At 40.8% G+C, this 23166-nt stretch overlaps 1 protein-coding gene and 1 non-coding gene across 5 annotated transcripts in view; both read left to right on the top strand.

The window, feature by feature from the left end:
• Positions 1 to 23166, top strand: part of LOC114681853 (protein NDRG3) — a 67740-nt gene that overhangs the window by 10642 nt on the left and 33932 nt on the right. For 2 of the 4 annotated variants that reach the window (XM_028855610.2, XM_028855607.2), the window contains exons 2-3: positions 9104 to 9205; positions 21615 to 21650. In XM_028855610.2, the coding sequence (XP_028711443.1) occupies positions 9149 to 9205; positions 21615 to 21650 (93 nt within the window). In that variant the 5' untranslated portion in view covers positions 9104 to 9148. The remainder of the gene's footprint in view (positions 1 to 9103; positions 9206 to 21614; positions 21651 to 23166) is intronic. The other 2 variants (XM_028855611.2, XM_028855609.2) reach the window with 1 other exon arrangement.
• LOC114681864 lies at positions 15859 to 15942 on the top strand. Its single transcript, XR_003732954.1, has one exon.

The following is a 23166-nucleotide window of genomic DNA, read 5'->3' as shown; positions in this document are numbered from 1 at the left end:
CAGTGCTCTTAACCGCTGGGCCATCTCTCCAGCCCCCTGTTTGTTTGTTTTCTGAGACAGAGTTTCACATAATAGACCGTGCTGGCCTTGAACTCACAGATTCACCTGCCTCTGCTGGGATTAAAGGCATGTGTCTCTACACCTACCAGATTTCCTTTGTTTCCTTCCTTCCCTTTTTTTTTAAAAAAAAAAAAAAAAAAAAAAAAAAAAAAGAACATTTATTTAGAGAACCGAAGAGATACCTCAGTGGTCATGCTGCTCTTGCAAAGGACTTCTGAGTTCCATTCACCGAACCCACACCAGGCAGCTCACAACTGCCTGGAACTGTTTCTGGAGATCCAGTGCTCTCTTCTGGCCTCCACAGGCACCTGCAAGTACATGAGCATACTAATACATACATACACATAAATCAAAGTAAAATGTTGAAAAAATAAAAATAAAACTACTTCTTTAATTTTTTTACTTAAAAATAAAAAGGTTTTATTTTATGTGTTTGAGTGTTTTGTTTACATGTATGTATATGTCAGAGAGAGCTCGATTTATTGAAACTGGAGTTAGGGATCATTGTAAGCTGCTGTGCAGGTACTGGGAATTAAACTGGGGTCCTATGGAGGAGCAGCCAGTGCTCTTAACCACTAAGCCCAATGGTTGTGGATTTCTATAACAGTTTCTCTGTTCTATCTGCTGCAAAAAAAAGCTTTGATAAGGGATGAGAGCTATACTTACCTGTGTTTTTTGAGTGGGGAGTTGAGGCCATTAATATATAAAGTTATTATTGAAAGGTGTATGTTATTGCCGTTATTCTGCTGTTTGGTTTGCTTGGGTTTTGCTGTTTCTGTTCTTAAGTCTTATTTTGTATTTCAGTAATCATAGCTTCATTTGTTTTCTTTCTATGGTCTCTTGGCTATGCTTATTTCTCTCTTCAGTCTGAAGTAATGCTTTTGGTATCCTCTGTAGAGCTGGTGTGGTGGACATGAATTCTTTTAGCCTGTTTGTATCATGGAAAGTTTTTCTTTTCCTTCAATTACAGTGGCTAGATTTTCTGGGTGCAGTAGTCTAGGTTGGCATCCGTGGTCTTTTAGAATTTAAATCACGTTGCTCCAGCCTCTCTGGCTTTTAAAGTCTCTACTGAGAAATCAACTGTTGTTTTAGTGGGTTTGCTTTCATATGTAACTTGTGTTTTTTCTCTTGTAGCTTTCAATACTCTTTCTTTGCTCTGTATATTTAGTGTTTTAACTATAATATGCTGTGGGGAATTTCTTTTTCTACTCTTACGTATGGTGTTGTTGGCTTCTTATATGTCTTTCCTTTATTAGGGGAAGTTTTCCTCTCATCCTGTTGAAGATCTGGTCTATGCCATTGACCTGAGATTCTTTTCCTTCTTCTAGGTCTATAACCCAAAGATCTTTTCATTGTGTTGAAAAGTTCCTGCATGTTTCTCCCATGTTTTGTTTTCATATTATTTGTTTGAATGGTCTAATTACTCTACTTTATCTTCAAGTCCTGATAATTCTGTCTTCTCCTACATCCAGCCTACTGATTAGGCTTCCCTGAGTTTTCTAATTGAACTGTTGAGTTTTTCAGTTCCATCTTATTTCAGCTTAAGTTCTCTTGAGTATTTCTATCTCTTTACTGAATTCAGTTTTCAGAACCTGAATTGTCTTCATCACTTCATTCAGCCTTACACTTGTGTTTTCTTGGACTTCACTAAGAGTTCACTGAGGCATTTGCTCATGTTCTCTTTAAACTCCTTAAATTTTTTTGGTCATGTTTAGGATTGTTCTTTTGAATTTTTGAGTCCTAGGGTTCTATGTAATTTTCACTGGAGAACATTTCTACAAGAGTAGTGGGTTTGGGGTTGGGGGAGACATTATCTTGGCCTTTCATATTGTTCAAGTTTTTTGTCATGTGACGTGTGCATTTGGACTTCTTTGCGGGTTATGTGTCAGCTGTGAGAGTCTCGCCTGCCTCAGGCTGCCTGATGTTGGACCTGCATGACTAGAGGTAGGCCTTAGGACTGTAAAGGTGGCTTTGAGGGGTCAAGTTGTTTCTTCTTCGGCTTTGTCTTCTGGGTTTTGTTCTATGGTTGTTTCTTGTTTGTTTCAAGACAGAGGTTCACCATGTAGTTGTGGCCAGCTTGGAACTCTCTCTATAAAAAAGATGGCATCAAACTGACATCACCTGCCTCTGCCTTTCAAGTGGTGAGATGAAAGGCTTGTCCATATCTGGCAAAGATGACCAAGTTTCAAACAACTGATAAAGCTAAGTTTCTGTATCATTCTTCCTAGAAACCATCAGTGTCATCCATAGAATATAAAGTGGTCTGTGTCCTTTTTTCCGACTCAATTTCCTTTGTAGCTTGTCTTCTCTCAGTGGTCATCCCTTTTTCCTTGCCTTGAGTGTCCTCACTTGGAATGGCTGCTCCTGCATTCCAATTATTCAAGCATATCCTTTCAAATTTTCATTCTCACCTCCTTTGGGAATGTCTTGGCCATCGTAGCCCTTATTATCTCACCTCTACACTGGGGAAGCTTCTTTTAGCTCTAATGCTATGTTCCAAACACTGCACGGACTGTAAGACAACCCAAGTGACCCCCTTTCTTCTTGGTAAGGTGGAATACATATAGAAATACCACTGTGAAACTTGCATACCCTTAAACGTGTATGTTATATCGTATGTTGTTGGGTACTCTATATGTTCTATTTTGTGAGTTACTTGATGGATAGACCTTTTCTAGCTTTCCTCTTCAGCCCAGTAGGAGTTCTCAGCTCCTGCCAAAGTGGAGCCTTTTCCAGAAGATCTGTGCTGTCTCATCACCTTGTCTTTAAGGAACTTTTTTTTGTTGTTTGTTTTTGTTTGTTTGTTTGTTTGTTTTTGTTTTTCGAGACAGAGTTTCTCTGTATGCCTTTGGCTATCCTGGAACTCGATCTGCAGACCAGGCTGGCCTTGAACTCACAGAGATCCACCTGCCTCTGCCTCCTGAGTGCTGGGATTAAAGGCATTCACCACATTTATATGTACTTGAAAGTACAGATATTACTTTCTTTATGAAACTTCCTCAGTAACTACAACCTGTATTCGTTGTCTTTTGTCTTAAACCTCTGTAATTTAGGGTAGTTTTCTTTCTTTTTCTTTTTTTGGTTTTTTGATGTAGGGTTTCTCTGTGTATGTAGCCCTGGCTGCCCTAGATGACTCAGAGATTTGCCTGTTACTATCTCCTGAGTACTGGGATTAAAGGTGTGTGCTGCCACCACCCTGCTAAGGTAGTTTTCTTAACTGATGCTTATACCCTACAGAGATTATTTGACATTGCATGGAAACGGTTTTGGCTGTTAAAGCTATTGGGGGATGGTGCTATTGCCATCTAGTTGTAAATGTCTGGGATGTTACTAAACACGGTAATGAATAGAACACATCTCCAAACTGTCTTTGTCTATGATGGTCAGTGAGGCAGTGTATGAGACTGGGCATAAAGTCTGTGTTTGCAGTTAGAAAACTTGAGTTTCAATTCCAGCTGTGCCATCTATTAGCAGTAGTAGTTTAGTTGGTCTGTTTGTCTTTTTTTTTTTTTTTTTTTTTATAAACATGACCTTTTTTATAATTTAACTTTTTTTTTATGTGAATTGGTGTGAAGGTGTCAGATCTCCTGGAACTGGAATTATAGACAGTTATGAGCTGCCATGTGGGTGCTGGGAATTGAACCCAGGTCCTCTGGAAGAGCAGCCAGTACTCTTAACCACTGAGCCATCTCTCCAGCCCCGTTTGTCTTCTTAAGCCTCAGTTTTTTCATCTTTGTAATAGCAGCGATGCCAGTACCTCTATTTTTCATTATGATATCCAATGAGCTATTAGGGGAGAGAGAGATAGAGAGTAAATACATATGAGTCTGCATGCTAACCCAGTGTTCTGGCCAATCCTCTGGATGCTTCCTGCCTCTTTTAGCTGTAACTGCTTCAGGACTAGCTGCAGCTGACTCCTTCCAGCTCATTCTCCCTTACTGTGCCTTGTGTTTGCTCCCTTCATTCTGTTTTGGTAATCTGTCTGCAATCTTGCCAAAACCAAAAGTGATTGACTTTGCCCCTAGAATACAAATGAGTACCTTGGTGTCAGTATGTCCAGACAGAGCCAAAGATAACAAATTACTTTGGTCATGGGAGAATGCTATGAAATAAGACAGTACTTTATTACTGTTTTAAAAAATGTTTTTAAGGGCTGGAAATTTCACAGCACAGACTCCCATGTTCCTTTGAGTCAGACCAAATGCACCTGCCTGATGATTTGCTGAGTGACCTTTACCAAGTTCTTGATTCATACTAGTTGCTAATTGGTTGACCTCTTAGAATTGCAATAAAATATGAATTATAAGGCAAGCATTCACCCTGAGGAAAATATGAAGTACTACATTAATGGAGAAGTCAGAATGTCAGTCCTGTCCAAGACCCAAAAAGATCATTCTGCCCAACTTCTTTCCTTTACAGATAGAGAAACTGAGGCCTAGACAGGAAAAATGCTTTGCCCAGTGTCACTCAGCCAGTTATGGTCCTGCCTAGGTCTGAAGTACACTCCTGATGTCCTTATGGACTCTTTTTGGCACAGTAAGTGTCCACGTATCTCCAGGCTTCTACTTTCTGAGTGGACAAAGGCTTGCATTTTGCATCTCTGGACTTCCTTCCTTCCTTCCTTCCTTCCTTCCTTCCTTCCTTCCTTCCTTCCTTCCTTCCTTCCTTCCTTTCTTTCTTTTTTTGTGACAGGGTTTCTCTGTATAGCTTTGGAGCCTGTCCTGGAGCTCACTTTGTAGACCAGGCTGGACTTGAACTCACAAAGACTGTTGCCTTTCCTAAAAACCGTTCTTTCTTGTATATTCTCCTTCTAGTTGATCTGACCTATTGAGTCTTTTAAAATCCATATAGTTTATTATATAAAGAATAGTGAATATATTCTTCTTGGAAGATGGCAGAATGAAAATAATACAGTCTCTTCTCCATCTCACTATCTCTAGTAAAGATGCTGTCAGTGATCGCTCTTTCAATCCACCCTCTCATCTCAGGTGATCTCAGTCCTTAGTGGTGGATCATATGCTAGACTGTTCTCCCTCAAAACTGATAAAAAGCCCCAGGAGAGTGTACATTAAAGGTTGAAGCACACAATTTTAGCAAGTGAAAAGTAGCCCTTGTTTCTAAAACTGGCTACCAAGAAATAGCTGGAATTTAATTCCCCTCTTCTTATTTTATATTCTCCTTGCCCTGAATTAGCTACTGAAAGAGTGAGTTCTTATCCTCATGTGATGACTCAAACCTCCATTTCCAAGGGGTCTGAGTCATTGTTGGTATGTATAGGATTGCTTTAGGCTTCCATCGACTTTACCTCAAGGGGTGCCATCGTGTGGGTGGAGAGGAAGAAACTGATCCAGGTTTCCATAACCAGCTGGTGGGGCCTGGTATAGACATTATTATATAGTGGAGAAAGAAAAAAAAACAAGTCATTTCCTTATCCTTTACACGTAGAATTTCCGAAAACTGGTCCAAGCCTAAGTTTCCTGCTTATAAAATAAATGAAAATATCTCCCTGAGAAGATTGATGTGAGAGTAACCATAAGATGCTTAGAGAACTCTGGGCATGCAGTTGGTGACTACTTTTGCCCCTTTCCTTTTCCTTCAGTTGAAGGGTACCTGGGTTTTAGCACTCTTCTTACTTCCTTTCTAGACTAGGAAAGAGGGCAAACATTTGTTGTCTACTGTAGCTTATGAAATCTTTACCAACCTTTTGAAAATATACCAACCTTTCTGTGCCAGGATGGGACCTGGCAACAGATGCCGGAACTGCGGGCCACAGATCCCCAGGAGTGAGCCAGTCTGTGCAGCTGAGGGATCTGGAGATGGAGTTTTCCACCATGTGATCTTACTTTTCTTATAGATATTATAAAACTGCTCACTGGCAAGGGCCCAAGATGACAGGAACTAAGAAAAAAAAGAATGCAGTAGGTCCCTTCATATGTGGAAGGTGACTGCTCCTGTCTTCTTGCCAATTTCTAAGTAACCCTGGAGCAACTCCAGCAGTCCTTCCTAAGTCTGCCCAGCTAGGGGGACAGTCTTTTGTAGTTTGCATCTAAGTGTGCTAGCACAGACATCTTACTTTCTCCTGTTGTGGAAGCAGGAGATGGCCAGGCATGGTGACACTTGCTTGTAATCCCACCATTTAATATCAGAAGGATGAATAATTCAAGGACAGTCTCAGATACATATCAAGTTTGGGGCTAGCCTGGACTATATGAAACCCTGCCTTAGAAAACAAACAAAAAATGCAGGGGAGCAGTAAGCGGGTGTCTTGATTTTGAACCTGAGGTTCCCTGACAGGCCCACCCACCCACAATGAAGTTTGTGCTGCTTTCTTGTGAGTGAATTGAATTAGGAAATAAAGCAGGTGGTATGGAAAACACAGTGTCAGGAAATCACCATTTTACATGTGAAAAAAAAAGAACATCATTGGGACAAACTGAAATTGGTGTTTATTTTGAGACAGGTTCTTCCTGTGGAGCCCAGGATGGCATCAAACGTTCAGTCCTCCTGTCTCTGCTTTGCCAGTGGTAGTAATATGTTTATCCTTAGTTGGAAAAACTGTCAGTAAAGTATCTTTTCATTATTCTGTTATTTTCACTTTGTCTGAATGGTCATATAAAGTCCAAATGAAAAGCAGCCACAGTTTATTGTATGATTAATAAACAAAAAATGAGTCTCGCCGGGCGGTGGTGGCGCACGCCTTTAATCCCAGCACTCGGGAGGCAGAGCCAGGCGGATCTCTGTGAGTTCGAGGCCAGCCTGGGCTACCAAGTGAGTCCCAGGAAAGGCGCAAAGCTACACAGAGAAACCCTGTCTCGAAAAACCAAAAAAAAAAAAAAAAAAAAAAAATGAGTCTCAAAAAAACAAAACAAAAACAAAAATTGAATAAATTACAGGCCATTTTTTTTTTCAGAGCTGGAGATTGAACCCAGGGCCACATGTGTGCTAGAAAAGTAGCTATACCTTCTGAGCTTTGAGTTTCTACCTGTTTCTTAGGCTAGTGATATGTAGAACAATGCCTCTTGTCATGCTGGACAGAGGCAGCAATCCTCATCACCAGCCGGGTGAGCATGAGGAACAGCAGCAGATACACTGTAATGTACTGCATTGCTAAGCTGTGATGTTTAGTAGGAGAGCTGTATTCAATCATTTTGTCTAATTTCAGTTCACAGTGGGTTTAATCAGATCTAATTCCATCATGGGTCCAGCATCTGTAGCACAGCAATCTCTTCTGAGACCTTCTTAATTCTCACCAATTAGAAGCAATTGCTTTCCACTTGGAACTCTGTCTCTTATTTTTATTTATCATTTTATAAACCATTGTCATCTCTGTTCTTTTATTCTCTTCTGATCTTTCCCAGTGTTTTGCACAGTAGGTCCCTAGTAAGTGATGTTGAGTGGCTACATCCCAAACTCATTGAATTAGCAATTTTGCTGACTTGATGGGTCTAGGGACAAGAGAGAAGGGAGAAAGCCTAGAGCTTTGAAGTCAGGGTGAGAATCATGTGCCTGCAGTATCCAGTGTTCAGTCTACCCATGACTGTATGGTGGGGTGAAGGAAAGCTTTCTGGTTAGCTACCTTATCTCCCTCTAGGCAGCTTCCTTTCTTTGAATTCCACAATTTGTTCCCTTTACTGGTTACCTATTGCTATATAACATAACATATCACTTCCAAACAAAATAATTTATTATTTTTTATAGTTTCTGTGAGTCATAAACACAGAAACAGGCTTGGCAAAGCAGTTCAATGTGTCAGATGTTTCTATGACTTAAACATCTAAATTCTTAACTGGGGCTTTAAGATTCATTTGTAAGATCACTCACATGGCTAGCAGGTTAGTACTGATGTGTTAATCCCTTCCACATGGACCTCCAGAGGTCTGTGTATGCCCTCACACTATACTAGTTTTCTCTCTTGGCAATAGAAGCTCAACATCACAGAAACTACAATGCCCATGTAATAGAACTCTAAAAAGTCACATTTTATTATGTAGTTCTCCCATATTCTACGAGTAATGTAGGTCATTCCTGGTTTATTTGGGTGGGAGATTATAAGTGAGTGTGAATATCAAGAGTCAGGGATAATGGAACTCATAGAAGGCCATCTCAGAAGCCGGCCACCATCCTCCTAGCCATGCCGCGATTCCTCAGTAAATAGTTGTTTATTTATTTCCTCTTCATTGCTATTGTCATTATTAATTCAGGGTCCTATTCTACATCATTAACTTTGAGTTGTTAACCTTCCTTAACCCACTTTCCACATGGTTGCTTCCAGAGCATAGTTTGAGAATGTTGTTCTCTTACCCATCTTTAGGAACCAAGATATATACTGCGTGAGTGCAAAGTCTATTGTATTTGTTGTTTCTTCATTAATATGTCACCACAGACTTAGTAATCTAAAGCAACACACCTTCGTTATCTCAAGGCATCATGGATCCTTTGTAAGGCTGCAAGCAAGGTGTCCGTTTGGTTTACCTCTCAGCTGAAACTCCACTGGGGAAGAATCTGTTTCCAGAGTCATGTGGTTGTTGGCAGTATTCAGTTTCTTGTAGAGATACTGAACCTAGGGTCTCAGTTTCTTATTTTCCCTCCTTGTTAGCTTAAGGGAAGCTGAGCTTAGTTCCCTGCCTCATGGCCATCTTATAGCGTGTCAGCTGGCTCAACAAAGCTAACAGGGCAGATCATCTTTCAGCAAGACAGATGTTAAGATATTTTGTAATGTAACCCCTAAAAGTATTCATGTACATTCTATTACATTTCACTCATTCTGTTAGTCAAAAGCAAGGTACAGATCCCCCCCCACACACACACACACATTAGGGTTTGGCGGGGGGGGGGGGGGGAGGGGAAGCTGTGGAAAGATATGAATACCAGAGGAGAAGAATAACATAGTCCATTTGAGAGTCTGTCTGCCTCCACTATGTGTCTGCTGCACCCTGTGCAGTACATGATATACATAGAGCAAATTCCAGTATCTGAATGATTGACGTTATGTTTCCAACACCAGCTTGAGCATCTGTCTTCTCTTCCATCTCTTCTGTTTCAGAGTTACTGGTTCATTCTTGAGACTTATCTGCTCTAAGCCATCCTCATGGATGAACTTCAGGATGTTCAACTCACAGAGATCAAACCACTTCTAAATGATAAGGTAAAGACTGTTTTGCTTTAGCTAAAATATATATAGATGGTTTTCTTCTGCTATTAATTAATTTCTTATATCATCAGAATACTAGGTAAAATATTAGCTTGATTTTTAATGCCTGGAGACCAGAGGGTGGAGTTAGCCAATAGTTAACCAAAGAGGCCAGGCTGTGGTAGCACACACCTTTAATTCCAGCACTTGGGAGGAGGAAGCAGGAAAATCAGGAGTTCAAGGCCACCCTGGGCTACAAGAGTTTGAACCAGTCTAAAAGAGAAACAGAGCCAGGTAGTGGTGGCTCATACTTTTAATCCCAGCACTAGGGAGGTGGAGACAGGAATATAAGATGGATAAGATAAAATCTTGGCTGCCCCTTCAGTCTGAGGATTCATGGAGACAGGAGGGGCTCACCCCATTCGGTCAGAGGATCCAGAGAGATAAGAAGTGACTGTGACTGCTTCTTTGCTTCTCTGTTCTCCAGGCAAGCTTTATTTGTCAGAACACAAACAAAATACCATACAACAGGGAATATTTGTAAAAACTCATTTCTTAACCTACTCTTTGGTGTCTCCCTACCTTTTTTTTTTCTTTTCCATGAGAATATGCAGTCATTTTTTTTTTTAAAGTTTTCTTACTTTATAGAGATCTAAAAGGGAAAAAATAATATGGCCAATTTAAATAGAAAGTGTAAAGGTGGCATTTGATTTAGGATCCAAATGCTTTACCTTTTAGTTTCTATAAGGAGATTTTAACACGCATGGTTAGTGATAGATATAGGCTACAATGCTCTCCTAAAATTTGTTGAGTCTACAATGTGACCTTTTGGTCAACATCACCATTTTCATCAGAGATAGATGTCAGTAGTATACCTCATTTTATGGTGGCAGGGGTGTTGGGTTTTTGATATAGGGTTTCTATGTATAGCCCTGTGTAAACCAGGCTGGCCTCGAACTTACAGATCTACCTGCCTCTGCCTCCTTAGTGCTGGGATTAAAGGTATGTACTGCCATGCCTGACAGAATGTACCTCATTTTTATCTTAGCATCAGAGAATTTCATGATGAATGGCATAGTTGACAGCCACTAGGACTCACCAAATACAAGGCATGATGTGAGGTACCAAACATCAAGACAAGCAGATCCCTCTTGTCCTCCCTGTTCAGTGTACACATCTGAAACACTTTCCTATACTATTCTTTTGGTTTATTGTCCTAGTCTTCTGTCAGAGTACTTTATAGCTTGGTGTGAGTCCATAACATCCTTAAAGGAAAAAATTAAGAGAGCGTGTGGATAAGGTGAGTGGGTGGGGAAGGGTGAGAGCACTAAGCAATGTTGATGCTAATGATCTTTGTCCGAAGCAAGGCTCTTTATAACATCTAGTTCTGCTGACTTATAATTTTTACTAAATTATATTGTATCCTGCCAGCCCCATACTTACCCTGTGACTTCTTCTCTCTGTCACTTCGTCCTTTGACTTTCACTAGACTTCATGTTCTCTCCTTTGGCAGTCTATACCTTTTAACACCCTCTTGACTTCTGCTGACCTCCCCCAACATGTTTCCAGAAATCTCTATTCATTAAATACCATCTTTCTATGTATAAGGAGGATTGTACCTAAAATAATGTGCAGGAAGAAGAGGAAGGAACTAAAACCTACAGCTGTAAAGCTCATGTCTAGCCACAGAAATGAATATTATCAAGGCAGGAGAAAGCAGACCATTTAGCTTCAGTAACTAAATAACCTGCCCTCAGTCTTGCTAGCCATCAGGTAAGGGATTGTTTAAAAATGAAGGTCCCAGACCAGTCTGAGAGGTAAAGACTGTGGTCAGTAGATGTCAGCGATTATCCACTAAGCTACTTACCCCCATTATCTTCATCATTGTTTTGAGACAGGGTCTCACTGCAATTCAGACTGGCCTTGAACTCTGGATTCTCATTTATGCCATGTCTTAGCTATTCAGCATTTTTAAAAGTTCCCAAGATTGAGACTGGACCATAGTTGATTTTGATTGGCCAATGTTAGGAAAATGGCCTGATTGACTTCAGATATTTGAAGACTGAGACAAATAAATGCCCTTCCCTGTCCCTGAAAAGCCACAAAATGGCTGCGGAGGCATTAAATGCAGAAGTTAGTTGCCTGTGTACATCACAGAAAGGGCAGTTAGAGAAGGAAAGGGGTGGTGGTGGTGCCTATAGAAAAGTACTGAATTGGGGCTGGACAGATGGCTCAACAGTAAAGAATGTACATTGCTCTTGCAGAGGATGTGAGTTGGGTTCCTAGCATCCAGGTTGAGCAGCTCACAACTGCCTATAACTCCAGCTCCAAGAGATCTGATACCCTTTTCTGGCCTCTGTGGACACATGCATGCTCATGCACATATTCCTACAAAGGCACATACACATAATTTACACAAAAGAAAGAAAATCCCTGGATTAATGTCTGAACCTTTCTAAGGCTACAAGGATGTTTCAGCTAGGTCTGATGTGTGCCTTAACATTATAGAATAAATTGTGTTCCCCCCCAATTTTATGCACAGAAACTTTAACCCACACCACATGTGACTTTTGGAGAGGAGGCCTTGTGATGGTTAGTTTTTTGTTTTTGTTTGTTTGTTTGTTTGTTTTTCAAGGCAGGGTTTCTCTGTATAGCCCTGGCTGTCCTGGAACTCACTCTGTAGACCAGGCTGGCCTTGAACTCACAGAGATCCAGCTGCTCTTCCTCCCCAGTGCTGGGATTATAGGCGTGTGCCACCACTGCCCAGTGTGATGGTTAGTTTTAATTGCCAGCTTGAAATGATTTAGAATCACCTGGAAAGACAGTCTTGATGAGGAATTGATTTTCTAAACTAGGTTGGTCTGTGGGCATGACTGTGGGGAATTGTCTCGATTGTGCTAAATGATTAGGGAAGACAACCTACAAGTAGGCAGCGCCATTCTCTGGGTTTGAGTCTTGGACTATGTGAAAAAGGAGAAGGCAAGCTGAGCACTGCAAGCATGTGTGTTCTCACTCTCTCTGCTCTCGACATCCCAGTGATGATGGATAACCTGGTTTGTGAGCTAAAACCAAACCTCTCTCTGCCAAGTTGCTTTTGTCAGGTGTTTTTATTGTAGCAACAGTACAAACCTAAGACAGGCCTTTACAGAATGATTAAAATTCAGTAAGGGCAGAAATATAGCAACTCATCTGATAGGGTTGGTGACCTCTCCCTGTTACTGTATGAGGGACAGTGAGAAGGCTGTTATCTGTGAGGCAGGAAGAGCCCTCATCAGAGACTGAACTAAGCCACAACCTTCATCTTAAACTTTGCGACTTCCAGACTGAACGACTAACTTTCTGCTGTAAGTCTTCAGATCTGTGTTATTTCCTTGTGACCCAAATAGACTGACACCAAGCAAAGTCTCACTCCCTAACATCTGTCAGTTCCTCTTTGATATGCTTGTCCTGTTTCCATCCACTTCCCACACTCCCATCTTGCTTTTTCCTCTCCCTGAGACACACCCCTGTCCCATTTACTATTCATGAAAGTCCTGTGTTCAGACTGAGTAGACAAGAGTTCCCTTTGAACAGTGGCGTTATCAGAGAATTATACCTCATATCCTCCCATGTTCACTGATCGCAGGGATTCCTTGGTATTTGAACTGCCAGCTAAGCTCAGTAAGTTGGTACTTTTGTATATGTTGTAAAAGAAAATGATGAGGAAAATGCCTCTCACCCATCTCCACCATTTCATTTGATGCTCTAAATAGCTTGGTGAGGTAGAGAGCACAGATAAGGGTATTTATTTTCATATTGCTGAGTAAAATAAAGCTAAGAGAGGAAGTAGCTCTCTAGCTTGAGCTCCAAATAATGCTCGCAGGATTTCTTCATATTGACACTGATATTGTTTTGGACTAGATATTCTTTGGGACACTATTCTGTGCAATGTAGAATGTTTAGCAGCAACTTTGGCCTGTATCTACTGGATGCTACTAGCTCTCCCCTAGTGAGAACTGCAAAGTCTCCAGACGTTGCTAAACATCTTCTGGGGTACAAGGTCCCAGGATGACAAGCACTGGCGCTGGGTTTGAATGGATAGATGCCTTGAGACATTTTTGTTGTTCCTTTAGGCTTCCTTCCTTCCCTCCTTCACTCTCTTTCTCTTTCCTCCCTTCCTCCCTTTCTTCATTTTTTTTTTTGGTGGGGTACGGGCTATCCAGCTATTATTTATTTATTAAGTACTTTTTATGTGCCAAATGCTTTACATCTATTCTCTCTCAGTCCTCAGATTATTCCTTTGGAATAGTATTAATATTCACTTAGCAGGTAAAAGTAAGCTGATTGACAGGCCAGCCTGCCCAGTCAGTAAGTGGTAGAGCTGGGACTGAAACCCAAGTCCTTCCTGTTTTGAAATGTTCTGCCAACTGTTGGGACCATGTAGACTCTGCCAGTGTGACTTCTCTTGTCTCTTTAAGGAGCAACCTAGAGATGTATATTATTTTACCCCATCTTTTTCTTCATGATTTGCTCTTAGCCTAAGACATCGCCAAACCCTTTCAGGCTTCAGGGAGCTAAAGGAAACGTAAACCAACTCTACTGCAGAGAAGCGTGTCCTGGGTGACCATAAGGAAGTATTTTCCATATATTTTAAGAGACACTTATGTTAACTTGTCTCATTACTCATTGGTATTCGTCCCATTTTATTTTAGTATGCCTGTAATTTTGTCTATAGCTCAGAATTGTCAAGAAGTGGGTGAATTTGCCATGCTTATTTTGGCTCCAGTGGTGAAAAGAATTTACCACCAGTACAGAATGTATAGATAAATGAGTGTTTTTTTTTTCTTCTTCAAATAGCATTATAAATGTGGTGGTACAGACTATAATACCAGTGCTTAGAAAGCTGAGATAAGAGAACACCAAGTCCTAGAATACATAGCAAGATCCTGTCTTAAAAGAAAAACTAAGCATAATAGCATACCTCTAAAATCCTAGCACTTGGGAGACAGAGTCAAGAATGTTGTCAAGAGTCCAAGATTAGTCTGAGTTACATAGTTAGTTCCAGGCTAGCCAGGCAGGACTATGTAAGACCCTGTCTCAAAAAAAATATTTAGCCATTTTCAGAGTATTTTTACAAATATTATATTATTTTCCAGCCTGGCATGGTGGCACATACCTTTAATCCCAGCACTTGGGAGGCAGAGGCAGGTGGATCTCTATGAGTTTAAGACCAGCCTGGTCTACATAGTGAGTTCCAGGACAGCCAGGGCTATGTAGAGAAACCCTGTCTCATAAAAACAAACAGAAGAACAAACATTATATTATTCTCTTAGCCTCTTGCTAAATAATCACCTGTTTTACAGATGAGGCACATAACTTGTCCAAAGCCAGTGTCTATTAAAGTATTAGAGCCCAGTCTAGAACCTTTAACTTTTAACTCTGGCCCTGAACTGGGGATCTGATGCTGTTCCTGCCATCCACTGCTGCTGCTTGTTTATTATTCAGCCACCTCACCCAGCAAATCTCATACCAAGCAGGAGAGTTGACCATGCTTCGTTCTCCCTGTTTTCTAGTCTGCCTACTTGCTTTAGATACTAAAGAGCCTAGTTAAAGCCAGAAGCCAGGTATGAAAACAAAAACAAAAAATAGGAAGCCACAGTTGAATATATATCAGAGGAAGGGGAACAAATACCCAAGGGGATGATGGAAACAAGCTATTTGCTTTGTTTTGATTATTACAATAAATTGTGAAATAACTCATACTCATACTGTAGTTTAAGGTTTGTTTTTCTACTGATGACTAGGCATGTAAGCAAAGGGAAAGGGGAGGGTATAAGAGTTGTAAGAGGGAGAACTCTGGGATCAACTTTTAAAAAATCACTTTTTATTGATATGGTGGTTTTGTCTGCATGTGTATCTATGCATCACTTGTGTGCCTGGTGCCCACAGAGACCAGAAGATGGCATTGGATCCCCTGGAACTGTAGTTAGAGATGCTTGTGAGCTGCCATGTGAGTGTTAGGAATTGAACCTGGGATATTTGAAGAGCAGCAAGCACTCTTAACTGCTGAGCCACGTCTCCAGCCCCTGGGAACAACATATTTGTAAGCTCCAGGAGAACAAAAACAAGAGTTTGTGTCGGGTTCCTTTTTTAAAGATCGTATGTGGAATGGGGCATGGGGTGGAAGGAGATTGGATGGCTCAGTCTTAATAGCACATGTTGTGTAACCCCGATGACCTGAGTTTAATCCCCAAAACCTATGTAAAGGGGGATGGAGAAAACCAGCCGCCCTTTGTCCTCTGACATCCACATGTATGCAGTGGTGCACATGTTCTTCCACCAATAATACACATACATACAATAATAAAATAACATTTTTTTTTAATTTAATAAAGGTTTCCAGAGGGTCTGCCCTATTTGGTGGGTTACTGGTTAAAGGCTGGGTAGCTGGAGTGTCAGGAAGGGCAGTGTAATAGGGCAGGGAGTACCTAAGTTCCCTAGCAGTCCCAGGTGAGCCTGCAATATTTACTTACTATGATCAAGCCTCATTGTGGATGGTGTTGCTTGCTTAGAATCTGAGATTATGAAAAAATTTTAGGAAAAATCTGGCTCAGGGAAATGATAAGAGATATTGTGGAGTGAATTAGAGGCAGGTTTAGGGATGCCCCTGCTACTGTAGCTGTTGGCCCTGGCCAATGAGAACTTGATCACTGTATATTCTGAGTTTCTGGGAACCAGGAGAAGGAGTGTGCTCTGAAAGAAAGAAAAGGAAGGGTGTGTGGGGATAACTTGATGGTAGGTCACACATCTCATATGTATGAGGCCCTGGGTTCAATCTCTAGCACTGCCCCCCCCCCAAGTCTGCAGTTAAAATCACATTTGTTGACATTTCCATCAGAGAGTATTCTGAGGTGCTATTTCTGGTACGCACTACAAGGTGGATGTGTCTTAGTGTGCTGAGACAATTGTCACAACTCTTGTAAAAATGACCTCAATGGGACTGAGGCAGGCAGTGGGTTCCCAAGAAGGTATCAGTGCACCACAACAGACTGGGTGACTGTCAACCAATTTCAAGAAACAGGAGATTGTGAGAAGAGCCCAAACCATAGCCACAGCCTATCAGAGTGCTCAAGGAATTTTTAATACAGGAGTCTACAACCTATAGCATTAGCCCAATAGTGTGTAGTGTGTCAGTTTCAAAGTTGAAATTGTATTTTTTTTCAGCAGTCAACAGGTGATAACTTGATTACAGATGAGTCTTATCATAGCATCTGGACTCTGGATTTATTTAGGAAGTCTGTTATTATTTTTTGAAATAATGATTGATATAGATGCTTAAAAAACATATAGAGTTTTCATTCTCACCTTGGATCATCAGCTTGGACATATTTCTCCTCAGAAAAAGGTTTGCTGAGGAGGCTAAAGCGGAAGAATCATAAATTTGAGGCGAGCCTAAACTATGTAGCTCTATCTCAAAGCTTTGAAATAACACTGATTATTGACGTATGTTAATTGTTTGTTTTACTCAATTAAAAACAAATGGGGTATTTTTTGAGTTTATTTGAACTGCTTGTTCACGCTTCCATTTTCATTTTGCCTTCTGTTGGGAAGGATTTTTTTAAAGAGAGATGCTGTGTTTTTCTCCTCTGTAGAAGGTTCTTTGTTGTTTTGGCTTTTGTCCCTAAGGGTGGAACCCAGGGCTTTTGGTGTGTTTGTTACCCAAACTTGGTATCACAGAGCTGCATCTCTAGCCATGCTCTCCTTTAGAAAAAGTTCATCTTTAGAAAGAATCTTGCTAAGTTGCCTAGACTGGCCTGTAATTTGTAGTTGTCCTGCCTCAGTGATTCATATAAAGTTGAATTACAGGTATACTACAGCACTTGGCAGTCAATTTTTGTGTCCTTTTGTTTTTGAGATCAATTTATTTCTAAAACTTTTATTGTTGTAACAACTTACTATCCCCACGTTAGTTCCTTCCCTCTTAGGTGTTTGTGTCTGCCTCAAATTCTCTGTCTCTTTTGAGGTGTTCATAACCTCTCCAAGATGACAGTTTTGCACTTGCTGAGTGTCAGGACCAAGAATAGTCGGTGAGTCAGACATAGGCCCCCTCCTGCTGCGAGCACACAGCACAGGCGGTTCCCTGGGTCTCTTTTGGGTGTTGCTCTCAAGATCTTATTAGCTCATCTTTCTTTACATTGTGGCCATTGTCTTCTGCCTCTCAGAACTTCATATACTTGTTTTGCCTGCATGTGTGTGTATAAATGTACCATAGCATGCCTGGTGCCTGCAGAGTTCAGAATAGGGTGTCGGATCTCCAGGAACTAGTGTTACAGACAGTTGTGAGCCACCAAGTGTATGCTGGGAACCAGGACCTTGGGAAGAGCAGCCAGTACTCTCAACCACCGAGTCTGCTCTCCAGCTCCACTTTTTTCATTTCTTGATGTGACAGGTCACATCAATGTATTGGGAAAATACATCTCTCTTCTCTCTAGTGATTACTGTTTCTCCTGTCCAATTTTTTTTATTTATTTGTGTTACGTACTCTTCTCCTTTCTTTGACCAGTTCTTAGTTGCTTTTTCCTTACTCAGTCGGGGGAATTACTTCCTTTGCATTTATAGTTTTCTTGTTTGCTTGTTGTTTAATTTTTTGTAGTGCTGAAATTAGAACGCAGGGCTTTGATATGTCGTGCAAACACCTTTATACTGAGCCACCTATGAAGCTCAGAGCACTGCACAAAGACAGTCTTGCATATCTCTCTCTCTCTCTCTCTCTCTCTCTCTCTCTCTCTCTCATCCTCTCTGTCTCTCTCATTCTCTCTGTCTCTCTCTCACTCTGTCTCTGTCTCTCTCTCTCACACACACACAAATAAATAAATGAAAAATTTATTATTAGTACCCTTTTTTCCTGGGAGTCGAGTTTGTACACTTGAGTAAGATTTTTCCTAATTCCTCAACAAACAAGATAGCTGACATTTCTGGAAGGAATTGCTGTTTCTGATTTTGGCATTTCTCTTGTGCTCATCTCAGAGGCTTGTACCTCACAAAATGCCTTGTGGTTGCTATCACATGATCACAAGGAATCTGAAGTTATGCACCCAGTGACAGCTGCTCCCAAAGAGCCCAGTCAGATTAGAGTGATTTTTCTTTAATCTTTCTAAGTAATCCCTAAAGGAACCTTTAGGAACACTGTAAGACTGCAGCCCTAATGTGGCCCGTCTTTACACCTATGCCTTTTTGTACAAATCCTTTTGTTTGGTATATTACAAAAGGGAAGCACATGCTTATGGTAGAAAAGCATTAAAGAAATTACAATCACTCACAAACTCTATGCAGAGATAGATGATGGTTAATGTTTGTTTTTTTCCTTCTGGTCCTTTTTTTTTTTTTTTTTTTTTTTTTTTTTTTTTTTTTTGAGACAGGCCTCGTAGTCTAGCCAGGCTGGGCTGGATTTCACACTGAACTCTCAGCAATCCTGCCTCAGTCTCTAAGGGATAGGACTATAGGCATGGGCCTAGCTTAATTTTTTAAAATTGTCTTGCTTACTGCATAAATCAAAGAATTCACCTGCTGGTCACTTATCTCTTACTGAAACCATCTACTTTAGTCTGTGCAAGGACCCTTCCTTTAGTTTTTCATAGTCTTACTGGAAATGCAATGCAATGGCTTCTTTGAAGAAGTGTCTGTATCTTGTAGGACTAGTAGGAGGCATATATAACTTATAGCAGCCTTCCTTGGAATGTACTATCCTATCTCATCTGCATGGTTATCATAGCTGTCTTTCCATGCTCTAACTATATCAGACTTTAAAATTATTTATTCAATTTTGAGTCAAAATGATGCTCAGGCTAGCCTTCTCTGTCCTTGTTTATTATTTGTGGCATCTGCAGTTTCCCAGTGGTTGTTGATATATTGTGAGTTTACTGTGTACATCTTAGAAAACCCAAGGCTGTTTATCTAGAATCTTACTCCTTCAAAAGGTCATCAGACAGCATGATACAGATATTTCTGCAACAGTGGAAGTGTTGTGTGTATGTGCTGCCCAGTAACATGGGCATTAGATATGGCTAATGCAGCTGAGAAACTGATTTTTTTTTTATTTTAAACCTAATAGCAAGGTGTATTCCATACACCTGTAATCTCAGCACTCAGGAGGTAAGAGGATTGTGAGTTCAAGGCAAGCCTAGTCTGCATAGTGAGAACCTGCCTCACAAAACAAAATTAAAAACAATGCGGAAAAAGTTACATCTATACATGCATAACTTGAATTCTTCATGTAACTGATGGCTGCCATGTTGTATTGCACTGATCCAGATTACCCCAGCTGGTTCTACTAGCTCCTCTCCTGGGCAGGGTAGTCTGTTTCTTTTGGTGTGTGTACCCATAGGCTCTACCTCAACCTTTGTTCTGTCTTGCCAGTTGGGTAAGTGGTGGGATCAGGAAGAATGGCATTTTTTCCTTTTTTTAATATTGGGAATCAAACCCAGGACCTTGAACATACTAAGGCCAGTGCTGTAGTAGCCACACATCCACTAGCTACACCTTTGGCTCATGGAAGAAGATGAGCTTCTTGAGCAGCTGTATATCTAGAAAGGCAATGTTGAGAAAGGCTCTCATTTGCAGCTCCACTCCTTCTGGAGGCTGTTGGGGAGAAAAATACATGTGCCATTATATAACAGTCTAACTAGTAAGGGCTTTTCCTTTAGAAAAAAATCAAGTCAGAAGGTTTTTCTCTCTTCTTTTCCAAATACATCACCTGTTACCCTTTTTGTACTCTTATGTTGTACTCTTTCAACTTTGGCAGCTTACACACTGCAGATGTGCCTCTGAATCATTCCACTGATTCCCTCAAGCATTACTATCATATAATCCCCTTCCAGAAGCTTAATGATTTCATTTGGAGCTTTTAGATATGTTGTGCTTTTTTAATGATTCAGTGATTTTTTTCCCTCTTTTTCTTATCAGCAATTTCATAGGATATAATTAATATGCCAGTCTATTAAGAACTCCGTTTTGTTTTTCTTTCCTTCTGTAACATTGCTTTTTAGAAAAATTTGATTGATTTTTATTTATGACTGTGTGTGAGCCTGTCTGTATATGTACAGTTCCCACAGAGGCCAGAAGAAGGCATTGGATCTCTTGGAACTGGAGTTGCAGATGGTTATTCAGGTGGCCACCTAACCTGGATCCTCTGCAAGACAGCAGGTCCTCTTAACTGCTGAGGCATCTCTCCAACCCCCAACATTGCTTTTCTTTTTTCCTTTGTAATTAAGGTTTACTATTTTTATTTATATACATGTGTACGTAGATGTGTGCACAAGTGTGGGAGTGCCTGCAGAGGCCAGAGGTTTTGGGTCTCCTGGAGCTGGAGTTACAGGTAGTTGTGAGCTGCCCCACATGAGTGCCACAACTGAACTCATGTCCTCTGCATGAGTGGTGTGCATCTTTTGGTTTTTTACAGATGGCTATGAGCCACCATGTGGTTGTGGGGAATTGAACTCAGGACCTCTGGAAGAGCAGTCAGTGCTCTTAGCCACGTAGCCATCTCTCCAGCCCCTCTTTTGGTTTTTTGAGATAAGGTTTCTCTGTGTAGCCCTGGCTATCCTGGAACTTGCTCTATAGACCAGGCTGGCCTCGAACTCAGAGATCCATCTGCCTCTGCCTCCCAAATACTGTGATTAAAGGCGTGCCTAGCACAGTGTGCTGTCTTAACTGAGAGCCATCTTCCCAACATTGCTCTTCTTCTTCTTCTTCTTCTTCTTCTTCTTCTTCTTCTCCTCCTCCTCCTCCTCCTCCTCCTCCTCCTCCTCCTCCTCCTCTTCCTCCTTCTCCTCCTTTTTGTTGTTGTTGTTTGTTTTGTTTTGGTGCCTGTCCTGGATCTCTCTCTGTAGACCAGGCTGCCCTTGAACTCACAAAGATCCTCCTGGCCTCCCGAGTGCTGAGATTAAAGGCGTGTACCACTGGCTAACATTGCTTTTCTTAAAGAAATCTAACTAAAGTTAGATTTGAAATCTTCATTTCTTGGCTTTGTCTTCTTCCCAGTTGTTTCTTTAATCTCTAGATCTGGAAACCTTCTTTCTGTTCTCATCACTGTCCGTGTAGCCCCCAATGTCTTTCTTTCTAGGTACTTCCCATGTGTGTTGAGGATGAGCTTTAGACTGTGGTTCATGTTTCACCCTCTTCCTACACATCCTTACTGCTTTCTTCCCACAGAAGGCACAATACGACAGGATTTGCTGGATGACTAGGTTTTATCTTCATTCTAATCTCACCTCTGAAAATGGAGCCCGCAGTAGCATATCAGACACCACCCTCTCTCCAAAGCCTTTCAATGGGAATCGTTTTAGTTTATGAGAACTAGGAGTCTGCACGTGCACTGCTTTCATTGTGAACTAAATCTACTGCACATTTGGGGAAACTGACTGTGTTTTCTGCCTTCCATTGACAGAATGGCACACGAAACTTCCAGGACTTTGACTGCCAGGTAAGGACTGTACAAGCACCAAAGAGGCTCTGTACAGGCTCCCTACAGTGTCTTCCTCCCTGTGCCAGTGGTCTTAGAGAAGTAGATCTTGTATTGTTGTTGTTTGTATTTTGTTTCCTTTTGTTGAAACAGGGACTGTAGCCAAGGCTGGCCTTGAACTCATGACAGTGCCTCCTGTTTCAGTCTCCCGAGTTCTGGGTTTATAGACATGAGCCACCACATCTAGCTACAAGTGTGCTCATCATACTAATCATAACTCACTAGTATTCTTTTAGTCATTGGATCAAGTTTATTTAAAATGATTTGCTATCATATTCAAATAGTGCCTTCTAAGAACCTGTCTAATGACTATAGGTTACTTGGTTGAGCTGCCTCTTTGTGAGATCTCCTCCCCTAAATAATATCAGAGACTTCATTTGTCACCAGTGATGGAAGGTTGTCACCAGACTGCAGATAAAACAGATGATGGGCAGTTTGGAGAAGAGACATCTTAATAGCAAAATTGTTTCCTACCCCCCCCCCAAAAAAAAACAAATTATTATTAATACAAAATGAAAATTTTTCTTGGCTTTATGTTTGGAAATGCAAAATTTATCCTAACTCAGTATTCTCTTACATGGTACTGTTCTTCATAATGTACTATTGCCAATGTGAAAACCAATAAAAATGAACCAGCCATTCTCTACCAACTGACTTTATCTGTTAACTACCCCAGAAAGAAATCTAAGAAGGGAACACACACAGACATACAGGGAACCTCAGAAGCCCACACAGCCTGACTCTCTCACTCTGGATTTGTGCCATTGTGATACCATAAAGTCGACTCAAAGGGTGTTGGCAGGAAAGGATGGCGCTTCAAACTGTACTCCTTGTTTCCAGTATTCAGCCATCCTGCATATCCACCAGCAAAGAGTTATTTTATGTGAAGTACAGTCTTTATAGCATTAGCATCAAAAGGAAAAAACAGCCTATTCAACTCTTGTATAGAAATTTATTTAAAAATAGCTTTTGCCTTGGCAAACCAATTCTATCATAATTATTAGTCACCTATAAGTATCTATTAGACAGATGTGATCTTGGAAATGTATGTTTTAGAGAAACAAAGCAATATTATAAGATGGTTTTTCTTGTTCTTATTTTCCAAGTGAGGACATGAAGTGATTGGGACTGAAAAACTGGCTCCTCCTGAATCCATTACTTACTTTCCCCCGATAAGTCCAGAACTAACATGTTTTAAGGAGTCAACTTGTCCTCAGAGCTGAGGTTATTTGGCAGGTTAGATGAGGCTTGCTGTGCAAGGGCAGGCTGGTAGCACTGTCCTTGAGTTTTAGTTCTAGCTGGTTCTTTCTTTTGATAGAATCAGCCTAGTGTGCATGGGAGTCATTTTTGCTCAGATTCAAAAAGTCTTTAGCACTTTTGATACTTTGTGACAATAGGGTCAGTCAAGATTGAGTTAGTTTTTTTTAATTTAATCTGACTTTAGTTGTGGTTTAGGTTCTGGTTGAATGGTTGGAGT

This window comes from Peromyscus leucopus, chromosome 4 (assembly GCF_004664715.2).
Source record: "Peromyscus leucopus breed LL Stock chromosome 4, UCI_PerLeu_2.1, whole genome shotgun sequence".
In the NCBI taxonomy this organism is placed as follows: Eukaryota; Metazoa; Chordata; class Mammalia; order Rodentia; family Cricetidae; genus Peromyscus; species Peromyscus leucopus.
The sequence above is the reverse complement of the archived record's forward strand: the minus strand, read 5'-3'. Positions and strand labels throughout refer to the sequence as shown.